This window comes from Biomphalaria glabrata, chromosome 10 (assembly GCF_947242115.1).
Source record: "Biomphalaria glabrata chromosome 10, xgBioGlab47.1, whole genome shotgun sequence".
NCBI classification, from domain to species: Eukaryota; Metazoa; Mollusca; class Gastropoda; family Planorbidae; genus Biomphalaria; species Biomphalaria glabrata.
In genome coordinates, this window is record NC_074720.1 from 39,240,533 (window position 1) to 39,257,135 (window position 16,603).

The following is a 16,603-nucleotide window of genomic DNA, read 5'->3' on the forward strand; positions in this document are numbered from 1 at the left end:
TTTTTGTTCGTGGTCAACCAAAATGATTAGATGTCCGTGGAAAGCAGGTTGAAAACCTACGCACAAATCTGTAAAGTAGACATCTAACACGCTAGGAGATGCCATTAATACCATCTCAAAGATAAGATTTTTTTTCTCTACATTTCTCAAAGAAATACGCTTTCAAAACAGACTCGGAACGGATCTATTTCTGTGTACTATTATTTTTATATTACATATTGTTTTTTAATGTTAACACTATAATTATGGTGTCCATTCTTCTCGTCTGCTTCTAAATTGTAAATATTGACCGTGTCCTGACCTTTACCTATGAGTTCCTCGCCCCCAGACAACAAGGCGCTTTCCAATTGCTAGTATTAAGTAAATCATCAGTTTGATAACTGCTTGAACTCTCTCTAACCTGGAGCTTCCAGAAAACAGCAAACGTTGTATCAATGTTGATAAAGGTAATTATCAGCATTCGTCGGCCTGCCAGGGCTATAGTTTGACCTTTTCAAGTCTGCGCAATGAAAAATGTGCGTCCGGCTATACAGACATGAAACCACGTGGCAAAACCAAGATTGTCGTCTGTTGTTTTTTTTTACAACTAGATTTTGGTTCATAAAAAAACCCAGTCTTTATTTTACTTTCACGTCTCCCAAATTATTTGTATGACAAAAAAAAATGTAAAAACCTAACTTGAATCTTGGTCGTCTATGTCTGGGTGACGTGACGACGAGCTATTGGTCAAAACTGACCACAGGTTGAGACGTTGCAGGTCAGGCCTTTTCTATGACGATTGGTCTCGCTAACACCCGGTCCACCTTACGTGTTAGATACATTACTAGTTGAGTAAACCAAAGCCTAATGGCTCCGTCTGCCAGTTTGCTCGTTTATCTGGGTAAGCAGCCATAGACCTATATTTGGGGAATTTTAAAATCGGCATTTTAGGTGAAAATACTGGAATCAGATTTTTGGGACTTTCAGGATCATTATGTTATAGTCCTGCGGGAGGTTTGGGACAAACTTCAGTTCTGAAAGAACTTCTGAAAACTTAACAGCAAATAATCAGATTTCTGTTACCACTTAGCAAATAATCAGATTTCTGTTACCACTTAGCAAATAATCATATTTATGTTATCACTTAACAGCAAATAATCAGAATTCTGTTACCACTTAGCAAATAATCAGATTTTTGTTACCACTTAACAGCAAATAATCAGAATTCTGTTACCACTTAGCAAATAATCAGATTTCTGTTACCACTTAACAGCAAATAATCAGATTTCTGTTACCACCTAACATCAAATAATCAGATTTCTGTTACCACCTAACATCAAATAATCAGATTACTGTTACCACCTAACATCAAATGTTCAGAATTCTGTTACCACCTAACATCAAATATTCAGAATTCTGTTACCACCTAACATCAAATATTCAGAATTCTGTTACCACCTAACATCAAATAAACAGATTTCTGTTACCACCTAACATCAAATAATCAGCTTTCTGTTACCACCTAACATCAAATAATCAGATTTCTGTCACCACCTAACATCAAATAATCAGATTTCTGTTACCACCTAACATCAAATAATCAAATTTCTGTTACCACCTAACATCAAATAATCAGATTTCTGTTACCACCTAACATCAAATAATCAGATTTCTGTTACCACCTAACATCAAATGTTCAGAATTCTGTTACCACCTAACATCAAATAATCAGAATTCTGTTACAGCCTAACATCAAATATTCAGAATTCTGTTACCACCAAACATCAAATATTCAGAATTCTGTTACCACCTAACATCAAATATTCAGAATTCTGTTACCACCAAACATCAAATATTCAGAATTCTGTTACCACCTAACATCAAATGTTCAGAATTCTGTTACCACCTAACATCAAATATTCAGAATTCTGTTACAGCCTAACATCAAATATTCAGAATTCTGTTAACACTTAACAGCAAATATTCAGAATTCTGTCACCACCTAACATCAAATATTCAGAATTCTGTTAACACTTAACAGCAAATAATCAGATTTCTGTTACCGCCTAACATCAAATATTCAGAATTCTGTTAACACTTAACAGCAAATAATCAGATTTCTGTTACCACCTAACATCAAATATTCAGAATTCTGTTAACACTTAACAGCAAATAATCAGATTTCTGTTACCACCTAACATCAAATAATCAGATTTCTGTTACCACCTAACATCAAATATTCAGATTTCTGTTACCACCTAACATCAAATATTCAGAATTTTGTTACCACCTAACATCAAATGTTCAGAATTCTGTTACCGCCTAACAATAAATATTCTGAATTCTGTTACCACCTAACATCAAATGTTCAGAATTCTGTTACCGCCTAACATCAAATATTCAGAATTCTGTTACCACCTAACATCAAAGGACAAACAAATATACAAATATAACGCGCAACACTGACACATACACTAAGACATATACAACAGACATATAGAACACACACACACATAGAAAACACACACAAAAAAATCAATCAAGTGCTTTCTGGCTTGTTTACAAGATGATTTAATGTTGGTATAGACATCAATATGTCACACACACATATAGGAAACCACACACACACACGTCTTTCATTCACAATAAAACCTACAAACTCTGTTCTATAAGTTTAATATCACAGCCTTGTTTACAAGTTTTAAAATACCATTGCATACAGGGCCAGATTTAAGGGCTGCTGCCAAGGACACTCTATAAGAGAGGGAGCCCCTACTATAAAGATAAACAAACAATATCCCCATTTCCACAGATGAGAAGCTTAAGTTTTTATTTTCAAACTTTTTAAAAATTTTTACCGACAATACTTGAAATTTTATGGTTGTCAACACTGTCGTGGTTAAGAGGTGTCCAACTGTAGCAGCTTTAAATCTATGGCTGGGCATAAACCCAGGACCTTACCCTCCACACACTAAAAAATGTAATTATTTTGGTAACTAAAATATGCATAGTAAACATATTTCTTGTTAAAAAAAAAAAAGAAGGAAAATGAGATTGAATTTTAAGTTCTCCATTTCTTTCTTCTAAAACAGTGATTCCCAAAACTTTTGTCTAAAGTGTACCCTTTTATCATTTTTGAGAACCCCTCGCCTTGCATCTATGAGAAGAAGGAACATAATAAATTGGTATTTTAAAAAAATCAGCATAGTTACTGACGTGCAACATGTAACCCCCCCCCGCGCCCCCCACCAAAGTCTTTCCGTACCTCTGGGGGTATGCGTATCCAATTTGGGAAACACTGTTCTAAAATATTGCTTGCTTTAAGAAATACAAATTATTATTAATACGTGGATTTTTGTTAAAGATTTTGAAAAAGTGTGTGGGCCTCCAGTTACTTAAATCCGGCCCTGACTGCATCAGTGATGCCCAAAATACGGCCCGCAACGTGGTTTCATCCGGCCCGCCGAAACGTCGGCACAAAGTGTAGAAATCCTCCTAAACAAAAAAAAGGTTGAAAAAATGTATCTTTACCTACGTTTGGGCCTTCACTTTTTCTATGACGGGTTGGTATCATGATTTTAACATTTGTGTGTTTATAAAATTGGACTCTAAATGTAGAATCTACCAGGAAAAGTGAACATATCTTTACTTTTTTTTTTTTTTTTTTTGTATAATAAACCAATATATTTATTGCATAAAGAAAGTGTGGCTGTCTTCTAAAACAACAACATAAAAACAGCATTGGCGGCATTTTTGGTTTGAGTCGCAAATAAAAGATTGTTAAACTACGCCTAGAGGTTGGAGGATCCATGGGAATATTTACCAAAAAGAGACCACAAAATGAGTCGGTGGTAAAGGTGCTGACACAGTTGCTCATATAAAGTAGAGAAACGAAGATGTTTTCTGATAAGTAAAAAATATATAATTGTCTAAAAACCTATTAGTTAAGTATCAAATCCTAAATAGTGTCATAAAGATTTCATTTTATTTTTGTAACTTTTTGCCCATGTGCCCCGCGAGACAAATGTTGGAAATTAAAATGGCCCCCGGGTCGAATTAGGTTGGGCATCACTGATCTAAATGCATTGAGGCATTAATCTTTAAGCACCTTTGTATCACAACAGACAATATCTTGTAACACCTTGTAACATATTTACATCAATTAGAAATAGACAAATACCATGATATTTACAAATTATTGGCAGTAAAATAGTTAAGTATATTGTTCACAATACTGAACTGAGGTCTTGAGAGCAACATTAGCAGCCTGTGTAAATTTTACAATACAAGTGGGATGTATGGAGGAGAGGCTTAAACCGCTATCGAGGGGACTCAAGTTGAAAAGCAGACTTGAGCAGAGTTGTGTTTGCTGTTTTTTTGCCTTAAGGCAGCACTAAAACCTACTCCCAGATACCCCATACACACACACACTGGTCCACTGGACCATAACATGCGACAAGCATGAAATCTGAGCTTTACAAAACACATAAACCAAATTTTATTTTAAAAATGTTACCTACAGCCATCTTTAACAACACTTTCAGCCTATCTACCCCAATAGGTTTACCATACAATTATAAATGAACAAAATGTGGAGACATAAAAAACATAATACACTTGCCTTGTTTCTAATAAGTATTTCTGTACCAAGCCATAATACTCTGTGATGATATATAATGAATCAAAACTGAATAAAAAATATCAAATGAGCCCAATCTGACATCAACGACAAAAAATAAACTCTATAAGCAGAATACACTCTGGTTATCATAATTATTATGCTGCCTTATTTTGCAAGGGAAGCAATCCTTGACAAAACATGTTTAAGGGAAGGACAATACAAAAAAAAAAAAAGAATTATAAAGACATTTAAATATTAAATGCATGAAATGTTTCTTAATGTTAAAGGAAACATCTCAATGTTCTCATTGGTTTCCAATATTAAAAATATTATTTTGGTGTGTATTTTTTACTAGGACCAAAGGGAAATAATTCATAATTTAGACCTAGATTGTAATACCATTATAATAATAAAAATGAAAGACTTTGGTAATATACAAGAATGGACAACCTTTTGAATGACCTATAGCTCATATTTTTTTTTTCATAATTCACTGGTCTTCATTAATTATACATTATACAAAAATTAATAAGGACTACCCTCTTAAGACAAGAACATTTTTTTTCTTTCTTTTAAAAAAACAATCTCGACCTTCTTCAAATTCAGCTAAACAATTGTAGAGTATACAACACTCCAATACTGGATAGGATGTACAGTGGTGGAGTGGTAAAGCTTTAGCTTCCAAACTGAGGTGTCCCGAGTTTGAATCCTGGTGAAGACTGGTATTAATTTCAGGAACTTTAGGGCATGAGTCCACCCAGCTCTAGTGAGTACCTGACATAAGTTGGGAAAAAGTCAAGACAGTTGGTCATTGTTCTGGCCACATGACACCCTAGTTATCAGTGAGCCATAAAAACAGATGAACTTTACATCATCTGCCCTATAGATTGCAAGGGCTGAAATGGGTACTTCACTTTTTTTACTTTTATAATAATGGATGTATAAATGGGTTAATGATGATTTTGTCCAAAACATTTAATTGGAGTAGTTACAGCTTTTATTAGTTAACAAACTAATTATAATTCAATCTTTAATGAAAATTAATAAAGGAAAATATTGATGGAGTCTTATCTTATATGATACAGACGTTACTTCAAAAAAGAAGATGATTGCGTCCTATGCGTCATGCATTTAGTCATGCATATTAACCAATGACCTAAATCAGGCAAGTCACTGGTTTTCCTGGCTAGCTCAGGCAACCCATTAAGTCTTCTATCCTGAAGGATTTCTAGATTTAGTGATTTTACTAAAGGTGTTACTCTAGTCAAATGTGAATATTCGTTTGTTATGAATCTCACTGCTTTATTTTGTGTCTGTTCAAGTTTCTTAATGTTTTTTTGAGTTGAGGGGTCCCAAACAGAGAATGCATATTCTATTATTGGCCTAACCAAGGTTAAATAACATTTTAGTTTTATGTTCTTATTTGATTTATAGTCTTGCACATTTCAGTCAATGATCTTTGTGGGTTAATATTGTACGTCAATGTTCAGTTGCTTAGAGAGTGTAAAAAGTTTTCATAAACTCTATAAAGTAAAACTGATTTTTAAAATTTGCATAAGTAATGCATAGAAGTGGATTTCCATGTTTATCTACAAATTATTTTTGATTAATCTCCCAGGAGGAAAAGTACAGCCATGTGATAAAAGAAAAGTTGCATAAAAATATAGACCAACAAAGCAATGTTACTGTCTCATTGATTTCAAAATCTACAGTACAAAGTAAATGCTGTCTCACTGATTTCATAATCTACATTACAAAGTAAATGCATACACATTGTTTTAAAAATGCAACTGGCTGAGATTAAGCTTAACTACAAGGGATTAATATTGCATATTAACTTCCAGACATAAACTCAACTGAGTCATTGGTCTTCCTGGCTGATTAGGGCCATGCCTCAACATCCAAAGTTTGAATCACAGCCAAAATATTGAAATGCTCACTTATAGTTGTCAATGATATAATCAAAATTGTGCAATTCTAAAAAAAAAAAAAAAAAAAAAAAAAAAAAAAAAAGATACTAGAAAAGTCTGCCGTTAATTTATATATTATCACATTTTAATACTTCAAAGCTGGATAATTTTTCGCAACCACTAACACAGGCGAGCTGGCCTCGGCTTTCCCAGAATTCTCTACTTTCAAGGTTTTATCACTTTGGCTGTTGCAGTCCAGGTAGAGAATGTTTCCGAACGATGGAGCACCAGCTAATCTCAAGTTTTCTCCGTTCCTTGCATTATCAACAATGTCGTCCCCAACAAGCACTCTTCCAGCACTGGCTACGCCTCCATGGTCTTCAAAGTCGTATTCTAATGTGACAGTCTCACCTTCACAGTTGTCTGTCCCTGATGATATCACAGTGTATTCTGACACAGGGACATTAACAAAGTTGCCTAGAAATAGATCCAAAAACAACAACTAATGGGTAGGACATTGAAATAAAACAACAAATAGTGTCAAATCTCTCTACCATAGTCTCATTTTTCATTGCTCTCTATTGCTTGGTAAGGGTTAAGTTGTTGAGGAATCAAATATTAGCACCAAGCATGTAAGCACATTCTATTTATACCATAAGTCAACATCATTGTTACAGTATGTAGCCTAGAAATATCTTGAATTCTTTCAATTTGATGGTAGACTAGAAGTCTTCCTGGACACCACATTTAACTTAATTCTTTCTCATTGGATCAAAAAGTCAGCATCATGGCTATTTGGTATCCCATGCATGAGAAGAAAAATTTTAATAAAATCTAGAGCACTATCTATAGAAGAAATTGTTTTGGGCTTGAGATCTTTTAGCAGTATTGGCATTACAATTTTAGGTCTATTTAAAAGCTTACTCAAACATTATTTGAAGTAAAAAAAATTAATAAAGGTAAAGTCTACATCAATTCTATGTTTTATTAGAATTTCTAACAAATCATGAGCCTGCTGACACCATCAGTTAAAGAGTGTCATGCTCAACTGAACAAAGCGGCGAAAATGTTTCAGGCTAAGACACGTAGCATAGTTGTCGGTCCGACCAAAATGGGAAATACCTTGAGCTCAAAGGGGTGGCAGGTTACATAAGAAAAAACATTTCCAAGAAAGTTTGAAGGAATGAAACATCGAGAAAAGTTTTTTTTCAGAAAACTCTAAAATAAAAAGAGCTATTAGGTGTTGTTGGTCATTTGATCAGTAATCATTGTTCAGAGTTATCTGTCATTGTTTATAGTTCAATAGTGTAATATTGATAGCTCTTTGTCATCTACCTCATAACTTACCTGATTTACACTACAAGGGACTATGTTGGACTATTTATTTCATTGGTTCAGTTTGAAGTTGGGGAAGTACTATTAAAACTATTTAAAAACTTAAATTTTTGTTGCGATTCCCCAAAAAAGCCATAAAGACAGACAAAATGTTAAACATTTCAGATTTGCTGTTATTTGTTCCACACAATGTGGATTAACATTTCACTTTGTGACATGTGTGACTTAGAGGTAAAACCTGTTTGGCTACCTATCAAGTGGTCTTAGTTTCAAATCCTGTCTGGAGGAGAGTTAAGTTTGCTGGGTGTATAAAGGCACCACAGAAACCCCCCTCCCTGACAGGTCCACAAAAGAGATTGGAACAAAAAGTGCACTGACCATATTCATAGCATGAGAGATGTAAAAGCGATTTAAAAAAAATATTTTTTTTTACCTATAAAATTATCAGCCACCAAATCTTGACCACCTAGCTGGACACTGGACATGCCTTTGGGCTGAACAAGCTGTATGGTCTGTGACATTACTCCAAGCCCTGAGCTGGTCAAGTCACTAATGGTCAGGATGCTGCCTCCTGAGTCCAGGGAGCCAGTCTGACCAGACAAAAAGAAAGTTGGTATGGCAGTGTAGCCAAGAAGAGACTGATTTGTGGTTCCTGGATGCTGAAGAAACTGTTGTTGCTGCAGCACTTGGTCTTGATCTGGCATTGGAATGAATACAGTTGTTGAAGGCGGCAAGGAGGCTGGCGTCTGCTGCAGCATGCCCTTTAAACTGCCCATATCCAAAACAAGACCAGGCTCACTTTTATTATTCTGGTTAACCTGAAACAGAATGAAACAATTAGAATGTAACTTTGGCAACACAATTACTAATTTCTAACAATTTATCATTATGTAGCAGTGAGATGTGTGGCTGACTATCTATCAAAGATGCTCCAGAATTGTGCTTGCTGAATGCCTAGAGGCAGCACCTAAACTTCTATCAACATGTTAAAAAAAAAAGATTGAAGCTGAGTGCCTAGAGGCAGAACTGAAACCTACTACCAGGTACACCTCTCCCCCACATGTCCATAAAAAGAGATTGAAGCATAATGCACTGTGGATACTATATTATGAAAGGTGTACAAATCAAGTGTACATTGCTAGTAAGAATAGGGTATAGTTTTAGTTGAACCAAAAGTAATCAACCTTGGACATAAAATGATGACAACAGTTTTAGAGAGTAGTTATATATTATATATATATTATATATATATATATACAAAGTCTTCGTGGCTTGCAAAGACCTTCCTTCATGGAACAGTACCAGGAAAAAGACAGAGAAAGTGGTGGGAAGACAAAATAAAAGAATGGATGGGCCTGTCATTGAAAGAGGTTCTATCTAAAGCAATAGACTGAAAGGAATGGAGAAACACAGTCGACAAATCTTGCATGATGCCCCAACGGTCCAACAGACTAAGGGATAGGTAAAGATAAAAAAAAGGTAAAAATATATATATCAAACAGACCCAGACAACATATTTCCGTGAAGAATAAACATTGTTATAAGAAGGTTTTTAAGCAGCAGTGTGGACAGGCTAGGAAAGTATTGAAGTGCTATTTAGACTGCCCCCTAAAATATTTGCTTTTCTTGTGCTGTTTTATGAGAGATATTTTTAAACAAGTGTACATAAAGTATTCTTGGTTTTAAGATGTTAAAAAAAAAAAAAAGGTTTGATCAAGTCTTAACTTTTTTATGTCGTAAGGGACACAACTCTTAGCAATCCTATCTTGGGACGAAAAAACATCTTGGACTTTATACATTTTATAACGTCTGACGTTATTTTAACACCTGAAGTTATTTTAATGTCTGAAGTTATTTTAACATCTGAAGTTATTTTGATGTTCAACAGCTTACAAGACAAAAAGATGGTGTAGATTTTTAAAAAAGGGAGATAACCTGTATAATACTCTTCTCCTCCTCTGTGATGTCATTACCATTGGCAACAGTTTTGTTCAGCAGTGACCTCAAAAGTTTGGGTGGCTCCACTTGACTTAGAGGTTGGGTAAATATTCTTTTCAGTTCAGTCCCTTCAAACTTTAACAATAAAGGCTTGGGTTTTAGGTCGGGAACCAATTTCCTGGATTTTATCACATCGGTTTTGTTGTTCTCCTGAGTGCTCTGCCTGCTCTTTGCATGGCTCTTTGTTTTCTTACATGCTGGTTGCTTCAAGTCTACTTTCTTGTTGGCTGAAGTCTAGAGGGAAGCAAAAAAAAAAAGAGAACAAGACAAGCTTTTTTAAAACACGAATTATTTTTACAAGACTCTCCTGCAACATACTTTTTTTTTAGCTTCATACATTTGAAAAATGTCAACAAAAAGGATATTTTAAAAATTATATATTACAACTTTATGTTACAGAAGAAATATAAAAATAAAGCCTAAACAATGTCTGCAATATGCAGCTTGAGGTAGCAATATAACAAATGATCATGAAAGTAGTGGATGTGCTGCCCTCTTAAGTTCAGATCCTCTTCCAAATTGAGTTTTTAATTTGGGATTATTACTATGTCCCTGAGAGCAGCCAGCTTGAAAAAAAAATAAATTTGCATCTGTTCTTGGTTGTTACATGAGGTTCTCATAAAAGAGGTAAACTTTAAGTACCGTAATTTCGATGTAGAACTGCATCTATGTATTTGGAATTAATACAAGATCTTGCATGTATATCAGTCAAGAGTATATAGTATTTTAAAGCTTTATGTTTGACAGTTGTTTTTTTTAAAGCTGTTTGTTTTAAAACTGGGAACACTTAAGGCAAAAAGTTTACCAAAGCAACAAATGTAGTCCAATTAAACTTTAATAAAATGATTTTTCTTATCTAACAGTATATTTTTCACAGGCTTATGTAAGTCTACATAGCGTGTTGAATAAGATTTATCTATTAAGACGTGACTCTGTAAACCCAACAGTTGTGTTTAAGACAGAAACTGAAGACACAACACTTTTAGGGAAGTGACATGGGAGTTGTTGACCATAACTTTCATTATTGTATACAAGAACCATTGAGCTAACTTAATTTTTCATAACTTTCATTATTGTATACAAGAACCATTGAGCTAACTTAATTTTTCATAACTTTCATTATTGTATACAAGAACCATTGAGCTAACTTAATTTTTCATAACTTTCATTATTGTATACAAGAACCATTGAGCTAACTTAATTTTTCATAACTTTCATTATTGTATACAAGAACCATTGAGCTAACTTAATTTTTCATAACTTTCATTATTGTATACAAGAACCATTGAGCTAACTTAATTTTTCATAACTTTCATTATTGTATACAAGAACCATTGAGCTAACTTAATTTTTCATAACTTTCATTATTGTATACAAGAACCATTGAGCTAACTTAATTTTTAGAAGTCGGATCACTGTGACATGGCCTTGATAGATCCAACCAGATAATAGTCATACATTTTTTTAATACTGTCGTTCAATTATTACAATGCTCCTGGGTTCGAAACCTGCCCGCCACCATCCCCATTGTCCAGCTGAACATTTGGACTTCAAAAGTGAAGGAAACATACCAAGTTTGTAAATTTATTTAAGTTCCCTTTCAGACCTTGTGGTCTATAGGGCAGACGATGTAAAGGTCATCTGATTCTGTGGCCAAATTTTACGAGGGTGTCATGTGGCCAGCACAACGACCAACTGCCTTTACTTTTCCCCAACTAATGTCAGGTACCCATTAGAGCTGGGTGGACTCAGAGGCGCCCAAAGATCCCGAAATTAAAAATCAAAATCTTCACCAAGATTCGAACCCGGGACCCCCGGTTCAGAAGCCAACCATTTTACCGCTCAGCCACCACGCCTCCTAAAAAACGTATTTAATTTGCAATAATTTTTCTTTAAAAATAGTTCAATCGCCGAACTTTTTGTAACAAAAACCCTTATATTTAATAATCTATTTATTTCTATGTCAAATACAGGTAGAGATGAAGAGCTTTAGGAAAGTTTTGATTTCAAACTGAGCTCATATAACTTCATATAGAAAAGGTCTGTAATACATAAAGGGAAGTGACTGAGATGATAAATGACAAAAATACCTCTTTAACCAAGTTGTCCATTATCTGCTCCAGGGATTCTGGTGTCATTTCTGTGACATTTTTAGCAATCTGTTGAATTGTAGATAGAATGTTTGTAAACCAACAACCACTTTCATAAACATGTTTTTAAGTGACACACACCACTATTAAATTACCACCTGAACAAAATAAACTCCACACAACTACCCCTTTGCAGACATTGCGCCCACCCCTTTGAAACCGTAAACCATATCCTCTTTGAATGCCCCTCCCTAATCCACCTTAGGCAGACCCTACTTCCACTACAGCCCAACATAACCAACACCCTTTACGGCAGTGCTGAACAGCTGAAGAAAACAGCACACTTTTTTTCCTTGGCACAGTCTGCAAAAGAGCTCACAGCTCAGCAGCAATAAAGCTGGCTAGAAGAAGAAGAAGAAGAAGTGAATTTTTAGTTAGGATTTGATAGTCCTGTGTAGGTCTAGAGAATGTTTAGTCAAGATTTGATAGTCCTATGTTTTTTTTTCTAAATAAAATGAATTATCAAGTAATCGAAATATTTTTAGTTTTAGTATCAATATATACTCTAAAAAAAAAACAACAAAATATTCTTTCACTTGAGATTATTATAAAATGCTTTGCAATACATAAACTCATTGCTATTTTTGTAAAGACAAGTAAGAGGCGCTCGTAACAAACATAAATACATAATTATTTTATTACTAGAATAAATTACTATAGTAAATATACTAAATGAAAATAGCAAATAGTCAAATAAGACAGCAAATCCTGTAACCTAATACAAGCTATTCTTATACGTATTTTATTTAAAATATGGCTTTAATGATTTTTTTGAAAATTTCAAAATGTAAAAAATTATTCTTAAAAAGTGGCCTCAATAGAAAAAACGAGTTCAACCATAATAATTGCAAATGTAATTGTCTTCTTAGAATTATATTGGATTTATGGCTTTTTATTAATAAAATTGTTACAAAAGTCATCATAAAAAAATGTTCCGGTAATCAATTCTTTTCAAAGAATATGTATTTTTACAACTTGGCTTCAACGGGAATTACTGTACTAAACTAAAATGTTTCTTTATAGACATCAGTGAATTGAAACGACTCAATAGGCAAACATAAATATGTGCATAACATCTTATGCAGGCTTTAATAGCCTTTGCACCTCACATGACTTTATGAAGTGTGGATAATTAACCCAAAACATGCAGAAGTGCAGCTCGTCAGAACGTAGGGTTTTCCCCTCAGACACACACTAGACAAATGAAATATCACTTTATCAGACTGAAATCTAGTTAAATAAGAGTCATGTTCTGAGTAGTCCTAAACCTTCACTTGCAAGTTAATTAATTTAATCAATAACATTGCAAAGTACAATTAGGTAAAAGCATTTTCATCCGAAATAAATTTTTTTGCAATGCTAAATTATCAGTGCTCCATATTTCAAAAGTAGCATTTAAAGAAAAGGACTAATAAATATTATGAATGCTTATTACATGTACCCAGCACTAGGGACCAAATTTCTTTAATGAGAGAAAATGGTGAATTAAATATAATGAAATAAAGGACTGCACTGACCAGGGCATGAACCAGTGACTCTTAAATACATCAATTCCAACAAGCAGGAACGCAGTGCTGGAGAACTAACCACTACACCATTCAGATGTCTAAAAAAAATGTCTTTCTGATCTGCGGCATTCGTAAGCATACAGCCAGAAGTCAAAAGTCACATGCACAGACCAGCCACATCTTCACCTTGCCACACTCATCCTCTCCAATGATTTTAACAGAGCTGATATGGACAGGCGTTAGGTATATATAAGACAAACAAAGGCTCTATTAATTTATCTGTATATCTCATTGTTTCAGCACTTAGCTTTACAGTTAAATATTATTAGTTGTCAATTTCTTCCCAATAGGAAATAAATTTTATACATTTTTTATAAACTTTCTAAAAAAAAAGAAGAGTATTATTACCAAGATAAAAATTACAGAGAATTTTAATTGTTGTCAGCAAGCTCAGCTATAGCTTGAGTCCATCAAAAGCATGTATCTCATGGCCAGCATTCCACCTCTCTGGTCATTAAAATTTTTTTTTTTAAATCATTCTTTTTGCTTTTTATCAAAGGCTAAAAACAAATACCCTTAATACAATTCATCTGTCTCTGATGCGCCAAAGAAAAGACGAAAAAAAAAAAGTGCTTTTATAAATGGTTTACCTTTTCCATCAGCTCCTGAATCTTGTCCTTGCCAAGTCCATGAGTGGTGAGATGGAGCCTCATGTTGCCCTGTGTGCTACTGCGATGTTCACACTCGGTGCAGGAGAATGGGCGCTCGCCTGAGACAGAAAATGAAGCGTCACTGGAATGTGTGACCTATATATTTGGCCAGTGAAATGGTGACAGAAGAGAGTGAAAGAAGTGTCTGAACAAAGCGTGTTGAAATGTCAGAATGAAGTCAATCAGGAAGTTTGTATAAGGAGGGTTTATGTTCTCTTTTTGATGTCTACATCTGTCCTTGGCAGTGGATTTTCTTTTAATCTCAAATCGACCACCGGCGGACTAAAGTCATGTCTGCAGTGGATGTGGCAAAATATGAAGATTGCAGCTAGGACAGTGTAGCCACATGAAAGATTGTCCTCCTCAATAACCTTGGGACTCGAAGACAAGCCTTATTATTGTTATAAGAGGGGTCAAATGAAAGATCGAGGCAATAATGTTTTGTTTCATAAGTTTTGGACATTTTTTTCAGAATTGAACATGAATTGAACATGACACCAGGGGATGACAGCAGGCAGGTTTCAAACTCAGGACCATCATAATGACAGTCTGACCAGGCAACCACCCTAGTGTGATATGGACATTATTAATTTTTTGGGTCTTTTAGGAACATCTTTTAGTTCATATTTTAAACATGAAGTGCCCTTATAGTAGTGAAAAAGTAAAAAAAAATTATCTGTGGTGGTTTCTCAATGTTCTAATAGATTAAACATACCTGTGTGTGACCTGACATGAACTTTCAACTGTGTCCAGGTTTTAAAGCATTTCTCACAAACTTTACATTTATATTTACGTATTTGGTTGTGCTTGTGGAACACATGGCTGTTGAAACAGTTCCTGGATCTAAAACTCTAAATCAAATAAAACCAGAATTGTAATTTGTTAATCTTTTAATAATTTCTCTTTATTAGAAAACCTGTATATTTTTTATATAGATCTATAAAACCTAATAAAATAAAGTAAGTTTTCAAAAATTATATTATCTTATCTTCTTATCTTATATAATACAGACGTTACTTCAAAAAGAAGATGATTACATCCTACGCGTCATGCATTCAGTCATGAATATTAACCAATGACTTAAATTCTGCCAAGTCACTGGTTTTGCTCATGCAACCCATTCCATGCTCTAATAACACTAGGAAAGAAGGAGTATTTGTACAAATTTGTCCTAGCATATGGGATGAGGAATATGCCTTTATTTTTGTGCCTTTCTGAGTATTTTAATAAATTTTGTTTTTGTATTTGAAGATTATGGTTCAGTGTTTTATGTATAATTGCTACTTTACTTTTAAGTCTTCTATCCTGAAGGCTTTCTAAATTTAGTGATTAACTAAAGGTGTTATTCTAGTCAAGTGTGAATATTCGTTTGTTATGAATCTCACTGCTCTATTTTGTGTCTGTTCCAGTTTCTTAAGGCTTTCTTGAGTTGGGGGGGTCCCAAACAGAGGATGCATATTCTATTATTGGCCTAACCAAGGTTAAATAACATTTTAGTTTTATGTTCTTATTAGATTTATAGAAATTTCTTTTAATAAACCCTAATGCTTTGTTTGATGTTTTGATAGTTTCATCAATATGGGGATTCCATGACAGTTTTTCATTTATTATAACACCTGGGTATTTTGCATTTTTAGTTTGTGTTACTGGTTTACCATGAATTAGATCCATCCATCCATCCCAGTGGCGCTACAGCCCATGGAGGGCTCTGGCCTGCTTTAACACATCCTTCCATTCAGATCTCTCCTGGGCCTTTCGTCTCCATGAATTAGATAAGTGGAATTAATTTGTTTTAGCTTTTTTGTTACTCTTAATAACTGACATTTTTCTGGGTGGAAAGACATGCTCCAATTTGATTCCCATTTCTGTAATTCATCTAATTCTCTATGTAAAATTTCTGTATCTTGTGTTGTTTTTATTGTTCTATATATTATGCAATCATCTGCGAATAATCTGACTTTTGTTCCTGAACTAATGCAATTTGGTAAATCGTTTATGTAAATTAAAAATAGTAGTGGACCTATGACTGTTCCTTGAGGAACGCCTGAGTTTACTGTTATTGGTGTTGATTTAGAGCAATTTATAATTACAGTTTGTTTTCTCCCTATCAGAAAATATTTAATCCACTGATGCAATGGACCATCAATACAATCATTATTATCAAGCTTTGGCATTCATATAGTAATATTTTTAGATCTACCCTAATAAGCAAGCCTTTTTTAAACTAAATTCTAAACTAAAATAAAAGAACTAAAAAAAAAATAGCCTAAAAGTTTGGCACATTAAAACCTTGAAAAAGAGATATTATGCGATTGTTAAGATTGAGTTCATGTTGAATTCAAACTGATAAGTAGAAACGATACATAGAGTAAATCATAGATATTTATATATT

The 16,603-nt window shown here is 34.1% G+C and overlaps 1 protein-coding gene across 1 annotated transcript in view; it reads right to left on the reverse strand.

Moving 5' to 3' along the window:
• Positions 1-2,534: 2,534 nt before the first annotated feature.
• The window catches only part of LOC106073491 (uncharacterized), a 31,136-nt gene continuing 17,067 nt past the window's right edge, over positions 2,535-16,603 (reverse strand). Inside the window, exons 9-14 of the mRNA XM_056043978.1 lie at positions 14,927-15,062; positions 14,152-14,270; positions 11,934-12,002; positions 9,781-10,077; positions 8,279-8,663; positions 2,535-6,987 (exon numbers count right to left, since the gene is read on the reverse strand). Of these exons, the coding sequence (XP_055899953.1) occupies positions 6,656-6,987; positions 8,279-8,663; positions 9,781-10,077; positions 11,934-12,002; positions 14,152-14,270; positions 14,927-15,062 (1,338 nt within the window). The 3' untranslated portion in view covers positions 2,535-6,655. The remainder of the gene's footprint in view (positions 6,988-8,278; positions 8,664-9,780; positions 10,078-11,933; positions 12,003-14,151; positions 14,271-14,926; positions 15,063-16,603) is intronic.